The sequence below is a fragment of the Musca domestica genome, unplaced genomic scaffold (genome assembly GCF_030504385.1).
Source record: "Musca domestica strain aabys unplaced genomic scaffold, Musca_domestica.polishedcontigs.V.1.1 69, whole genome shotgun sequence".
NCBI lineage: Eukaryota > Metazoa > Arthropoda > Insecta > Diptera > Muscidae > Musca > Musca domestica.
The window spans coordinates 705,398-726,133 of NW_026712380.1; the positions used below are offsets into that span (position 1 = coordinate 705,398).

At 35.1% G+C, this 20,736-nt stretch overlaps 2 protein-coding genes across 16 annotated transcripts in view; one reads left to right on the plus strand and one right to left on the minus strand.

Moving 5' to 3' along the window:
• Window positions 1-1,159: 1,159 nt before the first annotated feature.
• LOC131806003 (NEDD8 ultimate buster 1-like) lies at window positions 1,160-4,519 on the minus strand. Its single transcript, XM_059129867.1, has 6 exons — window positions 4,130-4,519; window positions 3,928-4,051; window positions 3,498-3,847; window positions 3,192-3,434; window positions 1,970-2,521; window positions 1,160-1,910 (listed from the first exon to the last, which is right to left on the minus strand). Exons 1-6 carry the CDS (start codon window positions 4,247-4,249, stop codon window positions 1,440-1,442), a joined length of 1,860 nt encoding a protein of 619 aa, XP_058985850.1. The 5' UTR covers window positions 4,250-4,519; the 3' UTR covers window positions 1,160-1,439.
• The window catches only part of LOC101898430 (inositol hexakisphosphate and diphosphoinositol-pentakisphosphate kinase), a 53,230-nt gene continuing 34,302 nt past the window's right edge, over window positions 1,809-20,736 (plus strand). For 9 of the 15 annotated variants that reach the window (XM_059129849.1, XM_059129852.1, XM_059129850.1 and 6 more), the window contains exon 1: window positions 19,434-20,187. In XM_059129849.1, coding sequence (XP_058985832.1) covers window positions 19,621-20,187 — 567 coding nt within the window. In that variant the 5' untranslated portion in view covers window positions 19,434-19,620. Of the gene's footprint in view, window positions 1,925-6,258; window positions 7,487-11,688; window positions 12,005-12,176; window positions 12,236-15,476; window positions 15,614-19,433; window positions 20,188-20,736 lie in introns of those variants that run through there. The other 6 variants (XM_059129859.1, XM_059129863.1, XM_059129860.1 and 3 more) reach the window with 6 other exon arrangements.

Here is a 20,736-nt window from a genome sequence, read left to right on the forward strand (position 1 = left end):
CATGTGAGGGACTTAAAACGCCAAATCGTATGAAACATATATATTGGAGCTATAGCTATATCTGAACCGATCTCCACCAAATTTGTTGTACTTGCTTCTAGACTGAATTCCGTCGAATGTACCAAAATTCAGGTTATTTGGACTGATATTGCCCATTTGGTGCACAATTAACTCGAAATCGGTTGGAGATATATATGTGGGAGCTATATCTAAATTTGAACAGATTCTCTCCAATTTTAAATAGGGTTCGTCCTTGGGTCAAACCAATATTGTTTGCAAAATTCCATCTCAATCGGATAATAAATGCGACCTGCATTTTGTTCACAAAAAGACATGGCAGAATTAAATCGACTCCCACTATCTTCTCCATGTTAAAAACAAATGCACAAAGACATAGTACCCTGGTGGTGTAGGGTATAAAAAGGCTCAAATTGAGTTTAGCGAATATTAAAGACGAAAATGGAATCGTTTTGTCTTTCTAAAATGTTGTCCTATGTGCTGATATCTGTTGTAGTTCCGAAGATATTCATTTTAAAATCAAAGGTCGGCTACTTATAAAATTATAAAATTTAGAAAAAAAATATTCTAACCCTAATCCCACCTCCATTCTCAATTTCGAGAAGATTAGAACATTAACATGGACAGACGGATGGACGGACATACATAGCTAGATCGACTCATCTCGGCGAGATAGGAAGATCCATACATACATTCCTATGTGCTAGACCAATATTTTGAGGTGTTACATATCTTTTGACCCAATCATACTTATAATACCCCCAACACATAGTGTTGTAGAGGTATAATTAGTTATTGTCATGCCACAATTACATGTTGCCAAAATATACATATTTTTCCAATATGCGTCCCGGGTAGTGGACCAAACATTTGTTCAATTAATGGTAATTATATTTACTCAATTTACAATAGAACATTTTACGTTAATTTCAGTCAAAGTTCAATGTACACTTTATTGCCAAATCAGATACCTAATAAATACGTTTAGATATCAAGGCTATCTCAGATTTAAATGGCTATGAATAAAGCAGATTTAAATAATTGATTTTAAAAACATATAGGAAAGAAGACCTTGATATAATTAAATCTATATGATTGTCACTGTAGGTAATACGTTGTAACCATTTTACAAAATTTCGAATCTTTTTAAAGATATGTAAATTTATTTAGAAAAATATATAGATTTTTTTTTTCAAAATATTACAAAAAGAAATAAAAACATTTTATATCTATAACAGTATAAATGGCCAAATTCAATAAAAAACAATTTTATAAAAAAAAAACAAACATCTAAAATCCATAAAACAATTAAAGAAAAACATTTTAAAAAATAAAAAAGAGGAAATATAAACAACAGTTTATAATATTTGTTTTGTTAACAATTTATGTTATTGCTTGTGTTTTGTGTATTGCGGTCACTGCTATTGTTCCAGCAGACGTTTGTATTCGGCAAGAATTTGTTCCTCTTGCACGAGCGGTAAATCCAAGTAGTCATGTTCATTGTCAGGCATTTCTTCGGTGAAACGTTTATAGGCCTTTAGGGATTCCATTTCTTTTTGAGCCTTTTCCAGGGTTTTGCTTACCAACGACGAGACACCAGAGGATGTAGAAGGTCCTTCGTTGTCTTGGTTGGCAACAATGGCAGAGGCGGCAGCAGCAGCACTTGTCGAAATACGTTCCATTGCTGACAGTAGTTCCGTTTCGCTGCCATGTGTTTTGATTAGAAATTCAATTGCCTTGTCTAAACTATTTTGGGTGGTTTCCAAGGCAACGCGGGCCATTTCTTCGCTGAAACCCAATTGTTGCAGTTGTGTCAAAATTTCTGTATCAGCTGTTTGTGGTGGAGGAAGACTACGACTTAACTCATCGGCATTGGTGTTTAATAAATCCAACTGCAAAAAATAAGGTATTTCATTACTTTTTTCAATTATTTCTAAGTTCAAGTACTTACGGCCTTGGGAACATCATTTTTACTACGTTTCAAGGCCTCAACGACCACATCTCTTGCATAGCCCATTTCCATGAGGGTACAAACACTGCGTGGATTCACCCAATCCTTGCCATTGCCATTATTTTCATTAGCCAATTTCGCATTCAATTTTCGTTCTTCTTTGGAATTTTGTCTTGCCTCTCTCAGTTTGGCTTTACGTTCATGTATAAAATTAATAGCTTGCTCTAGATTTCCACCACAAGCTCTTAGTCCCAAACGTGCTTCATAGGGTTCATAACCCATTTCCATTAATGCCACCACCAAACTATCATCCACTTTAAGTGCATCCAATTCAGTACCGGCAACTATTAACTTTTCATAGGCTTCGTTGCGACGATTTTGATGGAACAGCACAACCCCTTGCAACAAATGTAAACGCATTATGAGCGCTTTTTCAGCACAGCCATTTCCCTTTAGGGTTATCAGACGTTGGAGATTTTCGCCATAGGAGCGGCGAAAACTTTTCTCGCATATATCAAGGCGACGTTGAGCATGAGGTAACTGGGTTACATTCTGTAAGAGATTAAGGAAACTATATTATCATAGCAAAAAGGCAAATATGAAAGGCGGGTGTGCCACACCCATTTGGATTTGATTTCAACCCAGCAGAACCTTTGACGCGTCATTTACATAAATTTCCTATGGAATTTATTCTTGGGTCGAGTGGGTTAACTGGACACTGGCAAGCTTTTAGAACATCGTCTGTTTTAAACCCTGTTCTAGGCTTTTTTCTATTGGAATGCAAATAATGGCCTTTTTTCATTCTATCTCTCTTTCAATTCCTAAATAAACTGTGGATTTTCTGAAAAATTTTCTTTCATTAAAATCTGTCTGGATGTATCTTAACCGGCTTAAACGCGGTGCGACAAGAATGAGGTCCGCTTGAAGGCAAATATAAGTATAATAGATGACAATATGTAGTTTATGTTCATTAAAGATGTGGCAATTCGATAAGTCAATATTCAAAAATTTAAAATTTTTCTTCAAATAATCATTTCATTCAAATATTGTGCCGCTTGCCCAGAGCATGTGGACCGTATTGAATCTTTCACTGAGGAAGTTTTAATTTCTAATGTAACAAAAAATGAATGAACTGGAATTTCTGTTAATCCACAAACGACTGATGGCACACCTTCCCTCTGCGCAACAATATTTAAAAAATTCCCCAAAAACCATAGCATACCTTTAGGCACAAATAACACCAAACAATATCCAAATTGACTAAGGCATAATTATCAACTGCTTCCAAAAATTTCGAATTACACGTTATGAATTTTTCATCTGATTCCAATAGGAGAATTAAAGCTTCATCATAGTGTTCACGTTTCATGGCAGCTCGAGCTTTTTCATAATAACTCATGGCCATCAGAAGGGCACGATTTTCGGCGGGTGGTAGAAAAACGGGATTGCCATCTTGATCTTCCATCTATTACAGAGAAAATAAAAAAATACTTTAAAACAAAAACTACAACACATGAAACCACATTACCTCAAACAATTGTTGACTAGAATCGACAATGGCCTCAACATCCATTTTAATTTTACGTATACGATCATACATGGCCTCCTCTTGATTTTGTGCTGATGCCAGATCAATTTCACTGACAATCACCATTAGCTGTTGATTGTTCTTAAGACCCTGCGAGTCTAGTGTCATCTCGGAATTGACAATTTTACCCGATGATATACACTTTATGCGACTAGCATCAACCACATCCAATGCCTGGGCTATTTTTTCATGTAACTCACTACCCAATGCCTTCAGGGAACATTTTACTTCAACTATGTTTTGGGTACCCTGACGATTGTTTATGCGTCGCACACTGAATGTGGCCAAACCTGTAGAATAAAATAAATTGTTCCACGTCACATGCATATTTATGTTCTACAATTTCATAGTAGATTTAAACTATACACACCAGTCTGTTCAAACTCTTTACGGGCAGCCAGCTTCCTTAAGGCACCTTCTTGCAGTTCACTTAAGGCCAGTTTACAATTGGATTTTGATATGCCCAAATTGTTGCTAAAGCTTTCAGCCAATTTCTATACCAACAAAAAAAGAAACACGTGGTACACGTGGTGTTATCATTGCAAGCAATTCGATCAGATAATGCAACTTACCTCTATCTCATCTTCCACACAACCAACTTCCTCATAGTAGTATGGCTCCAGCCATAATTTAATGGCAAGTGCTTGTAGACGTGCCCTTACTTGAATGATAATATTATCTATTTGGGACATCTTTATGGAATATTATCACCAAGATTATTTCGAGTTTCGAAGGCAAGTAAAGCAGTTCATCAAGGTTTATTTTTTCCTTGGCTTTCCGACGCTGATTTTCCGAATTAGTGTTCCCCCAGGATGATATGCACTTCTCTGTGTATTTCACAATTGATTTGACGTTGTAGCCTTTGTTTATTTATATTTTTTTACTTTGTTTTTGTTACTGTTTTATTTTGACCACAATTACGTTGTCCAGCGTTGTCAGTATTGGCAACTTTTTCCCCAAAATCGGGGGATTTCATTCTTGCGAATGCAGGAAGAGGCAACACGTCAAATGTAAAATGTGAACTCGACAGTCAGCTTACAGCTGACCACGTTGTACGTTGTTGAAGTGGGGGTGATTAGTATAACGTAACGATTACGTAGACTTGACAGGACTGCATGTAGACATAAATAACGGTTACATATTTGTATTCATTAAGTAGGTTAATGGCGCATTTGCACTTTTGAAGATTTAGCCACAGGGTTTAATAGATCCAGTGGCTTAACCCTGTTTGTTCAGAAACACCTGTATGAAGATATAAATGCTGCTGAGCTGATTTTTGTTTACGTATAAATACGCAACCAAAGGAGAATTAAAAATAGTCAAACATTTTGTATCAAAAAGTTAATGTGTAGAAATTTATGTTGATAATAAGTGTTTATTCAAATTGGAGACCTTCTGCAAGGAAAATAATGTGTATTATCGTAAAGTATCCATTACAAACTTCAAATACCGAATTTGAAACAATTCCTGTGAAAAATGTCGCTAAAATCGTCAAAATATCGAATATCGTAAGGTACTTTTATATGGGTGCTATACTAAGACGTGGACCTGCACATACAATTTTCTGTCATAGGCTGAATTATTCATTACGAACAAAGACCAAATCTGAAACAATTCCGGTGAATAATGTCGCTAAATTTATCAAAATACCGAATATAAAGAGGAACTATTATTCCAAAACGTGGACCTACACAGACAGTTTTCTGTCTTAGGCTGAAGTATCCATTACGAACTTCTAATACCAAATTTAAATAATTCTGTTGAATAATGTCGCTTAAATCATTAAAATACCGAATATCAGGAGATACCGTTATATGGGGGTATAAGAAGACATGGACCTGCGCTGACAATTTTCTGTCATAGGCTGTAGTATCCATTACGAACTTCAAATACCAAATTTGAAAAAATTCTGGTGAATAATGTCGCTAAAATCATCAATGTACCGAATATCGGAAGGTACCGTTATATGGGGGCTATACCAAAACGTGGACCTACATAGCCCATTTCCAATACCAAAAGTCCTTCAGACATAATATACATTTGAGTAAAATTTTATCAAACCTACTTCTAATTCGTTCGGAAGCTAGAGTGATTTCCAGAGACGGACGGACATCGCCAAATCGACATAGAATTTTATGCTGATCAAGAATATATATACTTTGTGGGGTCTAAAATGTATATTTCGAGGTGTTACTAACGGAATGACAAATCTCATCAAATCCATTATAGTATGGAGGGTAAAAATCGGCTATCGTAGTAAAAAGGTTTTCATTGTTGCAGTTCTAGAACAAAGCAATTATTTTGAGTAATTCTGACGGGAAGCGGGCACAGTCTTAGAGCTGTATTTCTCTAGTTTTAGGAAGCTGTTCTATCGCCTTTTTGTTAACATGATGTATCACTTGCAAGAATCTACAAGTTTTGATTGTTTATTTTTTTTTCGATTAGAGAAAATCGGTTATCGCAGTAAAAACTTTGACATTCTTGCAGATTTGGAACAGATAAGTTTTTAAGAAAACGGGCACAACCTGTATAGCTGTATTTCTCTTGTTTTACGAATCTATTATCTAAGAAGTCATTTTTAGGAAGTCTGGATATTCTCCTATTTTTCCAGAACTTCCCAGTTTTTTTTTGTCAAATCCAAGCATTTTTTTCTATTGTCTGAACGCAACATTAGCAAATATTATTTGTAATCCTTGAAAGTTGATGTGTGGCCAGTAGTCTATAGAAACATAGTACAAATCATCACTATTCTCCATCTTCTCATTCGCAAAATTTTCACATTTTCTTTGCAACCTATTCTAAACAAACGAGTAAACACTAACAAATTTTCACCACATTCCATCTCAACGTGCGCAAAATTTTCCCATTTTGCTTTATAACCTATTCTAAACAACATATTTTCACCATACTTTATCTTCACATTCGCAAAAATTTCACATTTCCTCTATCGCCAGCCATTCTAAACAAGCAGCAACAAAACATCAACATCAAGTCGAAGATGTTGGTTTGACAGACAAAATTTTGCCGTCGTCATTTGTCGTGGATGGTTGTGTATTTAGTGAGACGCCTTGGGAAATACACAAAAAATCATTTTGCCAATTTCGGTGCAAAGAAATCAAGCGAAAAAATACCTAAAATTGCATTACATAACGGTCGGAAGTGTGGAATTGTTTTCTTCGAAAAGTGTTAAAAATTTGGAAATTTTAAAGAAAGTGTGTGCTTTTCTTTTTTTAATTACGAGTGCTTAAAGGTCAACTTGAAAATTTTTGGGTTTGATATGCTTCGTTTGTTCGCTGCTTCTTGTGTGTATTGTGTGCGAAAAAATTTGAAAAATTCGTGAAGAAACCCCGGAACACCCAGCAAAAGTTGCAGAAAAGTTTAGATTTTTTGCACTTTTCACCCCCCACAAAAGAAAAGAAAAAGTAATCAAGTCCGTAATTTCTTCCTTCGTAATTGTGTGCATATTGCAGCAAATTCAGATTAATGCATTCACTACAAAATTCCCCAAAAACTTTACTAAAAACACCATCTACCCCTCAAAACCGTCAGACATCTGAAACATTTCGCCTACTCACGGATCCACAAAAGAAGGCACACCTAGATTTAGCAGCACCAGCATCATCATCAAGCACCAAGACCTTGACACCAACACCACCACCGCCATCAACACATTCTCAAGGTTCTTCGCCAGTAGCAGCAGCAGCAGAAGTAGCAGCAGCATCAACATTAACTGTGAAAAGATGTCCTACACCGAACTAGAGTCAGGTTACCAGGATCTGCGTCAACAATCTTCCCAACAAGCAGCAGCCGCGGCCGCCGCCGCTGCAGCCGTGTCATCACAACAATCCCATCATACCTCGTTAGCAGGCAGCGGCGGCATTGAGCGTACCCATCAACGTCCGGAATTTTTCTTGGGTCATGATGGCAATGTAATTTCCTGTTACTAATTATAAACGTTTTTGCTCCTTCTTCTTTCCTCATTGGCTAGACAATTAATAATGATTTATGTAGAATTTGAAATTTGTCATTTGGCGTAGTCAAAAAAACCCCCTGCTCAATTCCTCTCCCACTTCCCACTATCTAATATCCCATGCATGCATTTGTTTAAATGTTTTGGTTTATTTGTGGTTCTTCTTCTGTATTTTAGCAAAAAAAAAATGCACACACATATCGAAAAATCAATAAGTGTTAAGTTTTCGCTTAAAATGGCCTTGAAGTGTAGCGTATATAATTGTGTTGTAGTTGTCGGAATTTCTGTACACCAAGTCATATGTTCCTCAACGATGATGATTTTGTTGTTTTTGGAGAGTAAGGATATGATTTTTTGTTGGTCGTTGTTGCTGCAAAAGAAAACACAATTTGCTGTTGCTTTTATTTACTTCTTTAGGGAGGAACAAACAAGGACGACGACATTGTGTGGGAGGAAAGTAAACGAGATTACTTGTTATGTGAATGACTTACTTGGATTTAATTGGATTTCGATAAGGGTCTTAACGATGATTTAAAGAGGATATTGACAAATCAATTTATTTTCAAGAGTAATCGTGGGGAATTAAACGTTTCTACGAATGTCCCAAAAGCCGGATATTACTCTTGGCTGCAATTATTTGAAGGCGTATTATGTAAAATTAAATTACTATGTGACATTTAATTGGCTATGAATGATAGCTATTTATTGATATTATGAAACGGTTGCAATGTTGGCACTTCTTTATGGCGAGTATTTTTGAATCGATTTTATAGGGAAACAAGTTGCACACAGGGTGAGATAAAAAAACTGCAACAAAGTCAAACGCCATAATTTTTACATTTTTATACCCTACACCATTCTATGGGGAATATATTAACTTTGTCATTCCGTTTGTAAATCCTCGAAATATTCATATTAGACCCCACAAAGTATATATATTCTGGATTAGCGTAACAATCTAAGATGATCTAGCGATGTCCGTCTGTCTGTCTGTTGTAATCATGCTATCTCTCGAACAAATTGAGGTAGAAGACTACAATTTTGCATACATGCATAGTTTACCAGTAGGCAGGTTAAGTTCGTAAATGGGCCCTGTCGGTCCACGTCTTCGTATAGCCCCCATATAACGGCACCTCCTGATATTCTGTATTTTTATGATATCAGCGACATTATTTATCGGAATCATTTTAAATTTCATATTTGAAGTTTGTAATGGGTACGACAGCCTATGATAAACATTTTTGTATGCAGGTCCACGTCTTCGTATAGCCTCCATATAACGGTAGCTCCCGATATTTTGTATTTTTATGATTTGGGCAAAATTATTCACCGGAATTGTTTCAAATTTCGTATTGGGAAATCTTAATGGTTACTACAATCTATGAAAAAAATTTCGTATGAAGGTCCACGTCTTCGTATATCCCCTATATAACAGTACATCGCGATATTCGGTATTTTGATGATTGTAGCGACATTATTTACCGCAATTATTTCAAATGTCGTATTTGAAGTTCGTAATGGGTGCTACAGCCTATGACAAAAAATTTTTGTATTCAGGTCTACGCTTCGTATAGCCCCCATATAACGGTACCTCTCGATACTCGGCATTTTTATGATTTGGGCAAAATTATTCACCGGAATTGTTTCAAATTTGGTGTTTGAAGTTCGTAATGGGTACTACAGCCTATGACAAAAAAGTTCGTAAGCAGGTCCACGTCTTCATATATCATTTCATTTAATTGGTAGTTTCCGAAAGTTTTTGGAAAAGTTTCAAGTTCTTTCCAAATGGCGGAGGATATTAAAAGTTCGGCCCTGCCGAACTTAGCTCCTATTTTATTTGTTTTTTTTTTTAATTTTATTGAATGAAAGCAAAAAAAAAAAAATGTCGGAAATAGCATCAAATTTTAGAAAACGCTTAGATTTGTTCGAAGTGGTCACCTTTGGCACGAAATATGGCATTCAAACCGCCAATGAAAACGTCACACGCTGCCCGAATATTGCTCTGCGGTATTTTGGCGCATTCCCAGCGAAGCGGTTGCTTGAGGTGATCGATACTTTGGTAATCTTTTGTGCCAACCTTGCTTTCCAAAATACTCAAGACACAGTAGTCCACCGGGTTGGTATCCGGGGATTTTGGTGGCCAAGGTTTGCGGCCAAAATGTTGGCGTGCCCAAGGCTTTTATACACCCTCCAGAATATTTTCGCGATGATATTCGGCTTATTCTGATGCCACGATCGATTAATACGAGCGGAGAGCGACCATCGTCTGTTTTGGCCCACACCATCACCATGGTCGGCGATTGAGTTCTGGTGGCCAACCGAAGGTGCACATTTTCAGCTGACCTCTTTGGCAAGTAAACACGATCCTTTTGTTTGTTTGCAAATTGCTGAACAGCGAATGTTTTCTCGTCGGAGAAAACCAAATTCGACAGTTTTCCAATTCCGGCCAAGCGAAGCAACTCTTTAGCTGTTTTGAGTCTATTTTCTTGCTGTTGCGGTGTAAGTTCTTGCACTCTTTGGAATTTCAATGGCTTTATCCCGAGCTCATTTTTCAATATTTGCCGAATGGAATATTGCGATATGTTCAGTCGCTTCATTACATTTCGAACCATTTCTGCTGATGTTACTGTTTTCTTCCGTCCACTTCCTTGACGTCGGGCTACGCTACCAGTATCACGGTAACGAGCGATGGTACGAGACACAAACAATTTATTCACATTTAAATGCAGGAGTGCTGTAACGAGATAGCCACTTGTGGTTTTCCAGCCAAATGTAAAGAAATCACGCTATCACGCTTAAATTCCATCACGAATAACTTTTTTTCTGGAAAATTCTCACCAAAATGCTTTTGTACGCTTGTAAACAATATAATGAGCTGTCACTGGAATAATTTTAACAGCTGTCGGACGAGTCGCTTTGAAATTGTAGCAGTCTGGTTTCAGTTTTTTGATCTCAAATCCTAAAATTTGCATCAGTGCTAGGTCAGGTGCGAAAATGGACAATATCGGTGCAGACTACCATTATTTCTACTAACACAAGATTTGATGTGGGGTTGGGATATATCGGTCCACACCTCCTGGTCCTCCCCCACAAAGGGTCAAATTTTTGAATATCCATGAAGCTCATAAAACGCGAAATTAACATCCAAATCCATTCAGACTTGGCACGTCTGCCATTCCTTCTGGTACATCCCTCACAAGGGGTCAAAATTTTGAATACATAAAATGATCATAAAATCCGTAATTACGTCCGGTTCTCCTCGAATTACACACATCACAATATTTGTATTAACCCAAGGTCTGATGTGAAGATGGGACGTATCGGTTCACTTCTTCTGGTACCTCCCCCACAAAAGGTCAAAATTTAGAGTATCCATGAAGCTCATAAAACGAGAAATTAACATCCACAACCACAAGATCTGTTATAAGGATGGTACAGATCAGGCCAATTCTTCTGGTACCTCCCCCACATAGGGTTCAAAATTTCTGAAAAACAAAATGCTCAAAGAAAGCGAGATAAGCATCAAACTGTCTTCACATTTCACACATCCAAATATTTTTGCAAACGCAAGATCTGTTGTGAAGATTAATATTTTATATCTGGCAACACCTTCTGGTACCTCACCCACAAAGGGTCACAATTTCCAATACTTATAACTGTTATAACTTGCGAAATAAGTCGGTGATTCTTTACAACTTGCTATATCTAAATGTTTCTCTTAACCAGAAATCTAATATGAATAAGTAATTTATCGTAATTTATGATTTCGCATAAAATTTAGATGAAGTATGAAAATGGAATATTTCGGTCCGTTATGTCTGTTACCTCACGCATATTTCCACATTTTCCAAAAAATTGCATATGGTGCAAATTTCATAAATCTCAAATAAATCTCATATAAAGTGTAGGAAGTAGAAGATATATCTATCAATTCAAACATCCAAATTCAATACATCACTATAATGAGTGTTGGTTTTCTATCAAAGGACACACACGAATGGCAATAGGAACAAAATAAAATTGCAATTTTCCTTGCGTTTCTAAACATTTATGTAATGTGCGTTTTCATGTCCTCTTGTAGCCAATTAAAAATCAATATTTTAAGAAAATCTCTTGCAACACAAAGCATCTAAAAAAGATTGAAATCAAAAAGACAAATCTCCACCTACCCATACAATGGGAAATAGTTTTGAGAAAATCGTTTGTGCTGCTGGTGGCAATTGTAATGAGCCAGCAAATAATTGGTCACCATATCGTCGCAGTTCGCATTATAGACGTAACAATGCCCACAGCTATTGTCGTCAAAATCATATGCAATGTCAAATATGCAAACGTCAACAACAGCAGCAACATCTGCATCAGCAGCAACACCAACAACAACAGACAACATGTCAAGAGTGTATGAATTGCAGTTCATGTGCTGAAGGTTTAACAGCAACAACATTGTTACATGTCAGTTCGACGCCTAATCTAGGGGGTGGGTATATGTCGTACTATGATGCATCACATGCACATGGGATTTGCTAAGAAATTACTCATATCATTATTTGTTTTTTTTCTTCTTTTGTCACGTTTCCGTTTTCTTTTTTTTTTTTTGTCAACTTCCTCCTTTGCTGTCTTTTTTTCTCTTTCGATGATTTTTATTTTAGAATCGGCATCCTCTACTACACCCACCATGGACTTACGTTGTTCTTCATTTTCTTATGGGGTGGGTGTATCTCTTTACATTTCTTTAGCTTTACTTTTACTATCTTATAAATTGTTTTCGTTTGCTGTTTTATTCCTTTCTTGCATTTTTTTTTTAAATTTGTTTACTTGATTTCTGGCCCATTAAATATTTGCTTTTTTCGTTGTTGTTTTTTTTTTTTTGCCTTCATGCATACATGTACATATGTATTTTTTTATTTATTAACTGATAATTAGTTCGATTTTATTTTGTTTATCTTTTAGGAAAAAATTATTAATTAGTTTGACAAACATTGCATGAAATTCATGGGTCTGGTCAGGCCAGTTGTAGATAAAGATCGAGCCAATGAACGCATTTTTATTTGAGTGGAGTGTTGGAAATCTTCTCATTTTCACAATTCATTCATCTTTTAACAATAATCATGCAGCGCATGGCATGCGACGTTCATTTTTAAAATAGCTTAAGTCTTCTAATATAGAATTAAAACTAAGTTTTAAATGAGCCGACAGTCATGATGGGTTGGTTAATGTGATGACTATAAACCCATTTAACCCTTTCAGTGTCAATGAAAATTTTTGTCGAGATAAAAATCTGAAATTCCGTACTAATTTACTAAAATGTGCTCAGAAATTCGAAAACGAAACTAATAGAATATAACTGCAATATTTTTAAATAGCGAACGTGTCTGTTATTAAAAAATATCAAAACTAACGGTTCGTAAGAAAAACAAAAAATGGCAAAGAAAGAGAGTACTTTTAAATGTCAAATATATTTGACAAAAACACTGAAAGGGTTAAGCTTTCATGTTGTTATTTTTAGGTATGTCATTGGTGGAAAAATCGCTCCACAAAAACCTTTTATATAGTTTCAGATTTTACAATTTGTCATTTTAATATCATATTGAGTGGAAGACATACTTGCAAAATATCTTGATTGTAAATCCAGGAATTGAAAAGTAGCATTGAAATAGGTGCATTCATATTTATTCCCTAAAATATAGTGGCTGATGATATAGTTCGAAGCGGATCCCAGTCGATTGATATACCGATCGACGAGACTGTTAAACCACCAATAAGCTATTACTTTAGCTTCTTCAAAAATCCCTTATCGAAGAAGCTAGAAAAATATGGTACTTGAAAACCGGTTGCATGGTAACTAAGGCCTTCCGGCCGGTAATCTTGAGGAGAAGAACAAACTTTCTTCTTTCAATTAGTTGGTCTGATCTAAAAATCATGGTGGGTATACTGACTGGTCACTGCAGTAGTAGATATGTGAACTCAAGATGGTACTATGTTGCTTCTAAATACAGTAGACTATGTGAAGATGAAGAAGAGGTAGAGACGATTGAAAATCTACTTTGCAGATGTCCCATGTTATCCAACAAGAGGAATAGCCTATTTTGAAGGTGAGAGATAGAAATTCCAACATTCTTCTCAGACATAGATCCTTGGAGAAAGGTCTCTAAGTGAATCAGTTGCCGAACTCTTGTTGCTGCGCGTCCTTAAACCACAACCTTGGATTTTGGAAATATTTTTTAAGGGACTTTAAGAGGATTTGTTTTAAAAATTTATATCAGAAAGTCTCGGAGCAACAATCAAGGATTTTTAGAATAATTCTCCAGACTTTTCACAGCAATAATCGCGGTTTTTAACGATTATTTGTCTTATGACGATTATTGGTCTTATGACTATTTGTAGTTGTATTTGTTGTAGAGAAATAATTTTGTTATTTCAAGAAAATATATATATTTGTAAATTCTTATTTATATTTAAAGGCATCTATATTAAGAAACCCTTACTCCTAATTTGGATACCTTCCGATGGCAATTAGGACGGAATTCATCCTAGAAACCATTAAATCGGTTCAGATATGGATATAGCTCCCATATATATCTTCAACTGATTTCGGGTCAATTGTACAACAAATGGTCAATATAAGTCTAAATCACCTGAATTTTGGCACACATAACCGAATTTAGTCTAGAAGCAAGTACAGCAAATGTGGTGAAAATCGGTTCAGATATAGCTATAGCTCCCATATATATGTTTCAACTGATTTGGTGTTTAAGTACCTCATATTCGTAATATGCATTCGACAACAATGATATTTGGTACCAGATATCATATACAGCCCAGAAATGCCTTTGCCAAATTTGATCAAGATCGGTTCAGATTTGGATATAGGTCCCATGTATATTTTCAACCGATTTCGGGTTAGTTGTGCACCAAATGGCCAATATCAATCCAAACGTCCTGAATTTGTGTACATCCGACCGAATTCAGTCTAAAACCAAGTACATCGAATTCGGAGAAAATCGGTTTAGATATAGCTATTGCTCCCATATAGATGTTTAATCCGATTTGGATATTTGGTACCAGATATCTTATAGAGCCCGGACATACACTGTAAAATTTTATCAAGATCGTTTCAAATTTGGATATAAGTCCCCCATATATATTTTCAACCAATTTCGGGTTTATTATAGAAATCATGGCTAATACCAGCCCAAATGGAATGAGTTTCGGGACGCACGTTTCCATTTTGTGCAACTCGGCTCCTATATATATTTTTTAATATAATCCTTCTCCGAGTGATATCATGCACTCTATAGCAAACTATAACTGCTCTAAACCCAAATGTTGAGGGGTGGTATGATCTACTTGAAATAAATGTTTTTCTTACGGGAGCTCTACTAAATAATTATAGTGGTGTAGGGTATCATATAATCGGCCCCGCGCGATTTTTGCCTTTTCCTTACTGTTTTTCTTGCACATATAAACTTTTGTGAATATATTGAACTCTATAACGTTTAGATATAATTAATAAGCCATTTACGCTACATTATTTCAATTTTTTGCAAATTAAAAAAGGGCTAGGTGAACGCCGATTTAAGGAATAATCAAAATACATTTGTATTAAATTATTTACAAGTTTTTAAGTCTAATTTAATTTTGTTTTAGACTTTTAAAATAAGATATCCCTCACTAACATTGTGAAAGCCCCCTTCCCACCTCAGGCTATTTATATTTGTTTATTTGGCCTTATCATCATTTGTGCTCCCTCCTCCATCCAAGCCTACTTTGTTGTTTCAATGAAATTTTGCTCTCCTTCTATTTTGCTTGTAAGTTTATCTCTATTTTTAATCAGCGACAGCTACAACAAATAAGCAGCATGTGTATATTTTTTGTTCTTGTTTTTTTCTTTTTTCGACTTTGTTATGCTAAGCATGCTCTACAGGTCTTACAAATTTCATTCATTTGTTTTCTGGTCTGACTCGTGTCAACAGGTGGTTTATAATTATTTTTGGATCGAGTCGAGTAATATTGGTCGTGTTAAAAATAATAACATTGAAAATTATAAATAAGACAGTTTAAAATAAATATGTTTTACTATGACGACGTAAGTATTTTTCGCAAACGAAATAAAGTGGAGACGTATTGAAACATTCAATGGAACAAAATAATTTAGGAAAGAGCGAACGAGACTAGTTTTGTTTTTTTTTTCAATTAGAAAACCAAAACATAAATTATGACATTTGAAGAAAATGCAAAGTGTAAAATTATCGAGCAATGCTTTATTTTGATATTTCTATTTGAAAAATAATTTTCAAGCAAATATCTCAATATCCCAAATAATTAAGAATTATGATTTATTCAAACAATTCCATCAATCAATATCGTCTGTGTCTATTTCTGTGTGTGCATAAAATATTTAGTTGCTAATCAAAATATTTGTGTTATATCAATTATGATAAATGACAACAAGTTGATGGAGTGTGACTGGCAAGGGCTGACTGATAATGTCAGTGGAAAATTAACTCTTCTTGCCAACATCATCATCAAGGTTGTTAACCGTAAAATTTGTACTTAGGTATGTACATTGCGTACGTGTATTTTATAGATATTCCATATTGGACGCCACAGAATATGTTGGAATATGAATGGCAGATCAGAAACCGTTGAAATCAATCAATCAGTGAGAAGACTGCGAAATATCGGCATTTTTGTCATTATTTAAAAAAGGACTAACATTTTAAAGGGATTGATGGCGAATATCGACTACAATCGTTACGTTGTAGCAGCAAAGCATAGCATACAATTTTAATGTAGATTTTCTTAAAGATATTTTCACATCTCTCTAAAAGCCTCAAGTGGATTTTAAAAGAGCCTCTAATGACCCCGAAATTAAGGACCATAAGACGTGGATTTTTAAGACATTTTTTGCGTATCCCTGAAAGTTCCCAAAATGACCTGTTCAGGCCTAAATGGATTTTTTAAACCTTTTTGAGTGAATTTTAAAAGAATTATTTGAGTATCTCTACAAATTCCCAAAACGACCTGTTAAGACCATAGTGTATTTTTTAAAAATTTGAGCCTTTAGATTTTTCCAGATATTTTGGAGTATACATAAGCGTTCTAAAACCAGAATTTTTAAGGGCACAAATTATGGATTTGTGCATATTTTTTTTTAATATCCATAAAGGTTCCCAAAACGTGAATTTTTTTACCTTCTTAAATGTCACATAAGATGGATTCTAAAGAATTTGTCGAACATCCTTAAAAGTCATAGAGCGTGGAGTTTTAAAGATTTATTTATTATTCTTAAATGCTATCAAACTTGAATTTTTGTAAAGGGTTTGTTGAACTTGCCAAAAAGTTACAGAACGTGGATTATTTATAGATTTGGTTGAGATTCCCTACAGCCCCTGAAAGGTGGATTTTTTTAAAGCCTTCTATGAGGTCATTAAGCGTGGATTTTTTGAGACGAATATATTTTGAAATAATGTTTAAGCCTTAGAATGCAAAATTACATTTTTTCTGACCTCTCAAATGGTCCTGGAACATGGATTTTTAAAGAATTTTTCAAGCTTATATAAAGGACATAGAACGTAAGTTTAGAAAAAACTGTTAAGCCTCCCTTGAGGTCATGGAAAGTAGATTTTCAAGCCTCCTTAAATTCCTTGAAACGTGAAATGGTTTAAAGATTTTAGAAGCCTCCCTAAAGGACGTAGAACGACGTTTTTAAAGATATATTTTGGTATCTCTTAAGTTTATGAAACATGGATTTTTCAAGGAATTTTTAAGTCTTTCTTAAGGTCATGAAATTTAGTTTTTTTAAAGAATTTTGAATGTTTGAGACACTCGAAAATAACAAGATTTTTACAGATTTGCTAGAAATTATTTTTGAGGAACTGAAATCGAGGGTTTTTTAAGAATATGCCATAAGATCCTAAATCGTGCACTTATCAAAAAATTAAGTCCTAAAACCCCTTAAACACTCAAATTTGTTCTTCAACGAACCTGATATCGAATACAAAGAGAATACTTTAAATGTTTGTGTGTACAAATACATTTGGATATTCTTTAAATAGAGGAATAGAAAAGTATTTTTTATCTTCACGAGTGGTTAAGTTTACTCTAGAAGTTATTGCGGCTCCTTAAAGGTCACAAATCGAAGATAATTTTTAAGATCCTTAATCAAGGACTTATTAAATAATTTGAAAATTTTTCTTTGAGACTCAGGTTCAAAAACGATCATGTTTTAAAGATCCTTAATCAAGAACTTATTTAAAATTTTGGTCCTACATTGGCTATCTTCTAAAGTGTTTTGTTAAAATTCCTAAAGTTTTAAAATTTTCGATTTTAACGAACTTTTTAAGTCTTCCTTAGGTTGGCGAACCCGATATCGAACATAGATTTTTATACCCTCCACCTTGGAAATAAGGGCATATTATTTTTTTCATTCCGTTTGTAACATCCCTAAATATTCATCGTAGACCCCATAAAGTATTTATATTCATAATCAGCATAAAATTCTAAGTCTGTCTGTCCCTCTGTCGGTCAGTTGAAATCACGATACAGTCCACATTATTTGACGTAGAGCGTCAGAACAATTTGTATTGTGCCTAGGATAGTTGGTACTGAAAATGAGACATATCGGTCCACGTTTTGGTATAGTCCCCATATAACAGTACCTCCCGATATTCGGTATTTTTTTGATTTTTTGCAAATGTTTTCACGGATTTGTATTTGTAGGTCATAATAGATTCTTCTTCATGTGGCGAAACATTGTATGTACAGGTCCACGTTTTGGTATAGCTCCCATGTAACGGTACCTCCCGATATTCGGTATTTTGATGATCTGTGCCACATTTGTTTACGGATTTGTCTAAAAATATGTATTTGTAGGTTATAATAGGTTCTAGCTTGTGTGGCGAAACATTGTATATACAGGTCCACGTTTTGGTATAGCCCCCATACAAGTGTATCTCCCGATATTCGGTATTTTGATGATTTTTGCAACATTTTTTCATATTAACACGTGAATACAATTCGATATTCTTGGAATATAATATGGGCTTATAAAGAATTTATAGCTCCTCGAAGGGACCAAAACTTCGAAGATTTTTCATGAACTTATTTCAAAAATTAATACAAATGTAAGTTTCCTAAAGATCCCAAATTGAGGATATTTTCAAGATCTTTAATCTTTCACATAAAAAATTGGTAATACTTTTTCAAAGAGTGTATTGACCTTTATCAAGTATTAAAATATTCGATTTAAATAACTTTTTGAGCTCCCTTAAGGTTAATGAACTTGATATCGAAAATACCTTAAATAACGAAAATTTGGCGTCATACTACAAGATTTTTAAATATTATTGCGATATTTTTCAAATCGAATATGCCTTTATTTTGCATTTTATGCAAGGTTATGGCATCATGTGAATGAACCTTCCAACCATCAGAAATTAATGCAAATCTGGCAGTCCCGCATTGTTGTTAAAACCAAATTTTTCCAGCGGTAATAAAAACTACAATTTTTTGTTTTCCTACCCAATTCGTGACGTCAGAAATGGCAATATTGTGATAATTTTATTTAGATAATAACAACATCAATCTAAATGAGAGCGAATGTCGACTGTCTGATAAGGTGCTAAAGATAGCCGGCCGGCTGTTATCCATCCTACCCTTTAAACGCTGCCAACGCTTAAGAGGCAAATGTAGAACGAATGCTTTAGTGGAGAATAGAATTTTTTATCTCTTTGTTGAGAAACAGTAAAACACAACAATAAATTTAAATTATTGTTTTAAATGAAAAAAAAAAAAAACGTACACCAACAACAACAAAAGCAATAACAAAATAATTATTATTTTAAATGAGACCTCTTGGTGAAATGAGAATTGCACAATTTTTCAATACCAAAGAGTCAGTAGATTGGGCGCACTTGAGTATGACAGTCGTTGTATTGTTGACGGTATTGCGGGTTTTCGGAAAAAAATATAACGTGCGTTGTTATTGAAAAACGATTCCATTGTAACGGTCGATGGAATTTCAAAATATTCAATCAAAGCAAGGATTCAATTTTTGGTTCGTGTGTGTGTGGGAAATTCAATTAAAAAGTCATGGAATGGACTTGGCTTAAAGATTGGTGGCGCTTGAAAAAATATCGTTCCCAACAGAGGCGCCGTAAATTGAAACATGCCCACTTGGGTGATCCATCATCATCGTCGTCCGCCTTTGGCCCGGATGGAAACTATGATGAAAACAATGACTGCGCTAGGGGGGCAAATGGCGTTGAAGGTCATCGCCGCCAATGCGGTGCTACAGATGACAATGGGGAAATTGATCCTAATAACACAAAATGTAGAATGCAAAATCGTCGAAAACGCAGAAGCCGTCTTCGCCGCCGCCGTTCTCGCTGTCCAAGTGGGCGGGAGGCGGTGATTAACAAAGAAAATGCCAATAACAATGACGATATTAAAAATGAATCCGGTGATGCCGTTGCAGCTGAAGAAGGCATAGCCGCCAAACAAGACAATGCTTGTGTAAATGACGCTGATAATAAGGAGGATGATGAATTTGAGGACGGCTACGATGACTACTATGACGATGATGATGATGAAGAAGACTACGACGACGATGATGATGATGAAGTCGATGACTTTTGCTATTGTGATGAATGTTTAAATGTAGGTTTGTCGTACACTTTTGTTTGGTTCGTCGTTGTTTTATTTTGATTATTGTTTTCGTTTTTATTTTAGTATTTTTTCCATTCCTCTATTTTCGATGGTTGATTTTATCATTGCAGCCACTAAAACGGGCATTACCGTCACGGACAATTACAATATTTTATAAATATTGGCATTTGTTTATTCATTCGTTTGGAAACTTTGTTTCCGCTTTTGTTATTTTCGCCGTCTGCTCTATGATATTTAGCGCCAAAAATATGCACAATTCTTAATTGGTCATTTAAATATATATATTTATTTGTGTATGCAATACGTGCCCCATTTATCTACCCACCTCGAACTAAATACTTGCAATTACAATTGCTTTGTCATAAATTATTGAGTGTTTGTACCCCACACTATCTTAGGTTGCGTACATTTCGGGAAGGAAGGAAGGCAGGTACTTTTCACCTGTTGTCACATTTCGAATTCTCCCACAAATTTTGTTTCAATGTATTTTAGAATTAGCTAAAAACTTTGTCATTGTATTTTAATTGTTTGATTTTTTTG

Bases quoted from the DNA above. Each gene is read 5' to 3' on its own strand.
- LOC131806003 (XM_059129867.1), bottom strand. From the start codon at position 4,249: ATGTCCCAAATAGATAATATTATCATTCAAGTAAGGGCACGTCTACAA. The intron at 3,848-3,927 runs GTGTGTATAGTT...TTTATTCTACAG, and splicing joins TAAAGAGTTTGAACAGACTG to GTTTGGCCACATTCAGTGTG. The intron at 2,522-3,191 runs GTATGCTATGGT...AATCTCTTACAG, and splicing joins GGTGTTATTTGTGCCTAAAG to AATGTAACCCAGTTACCTCA.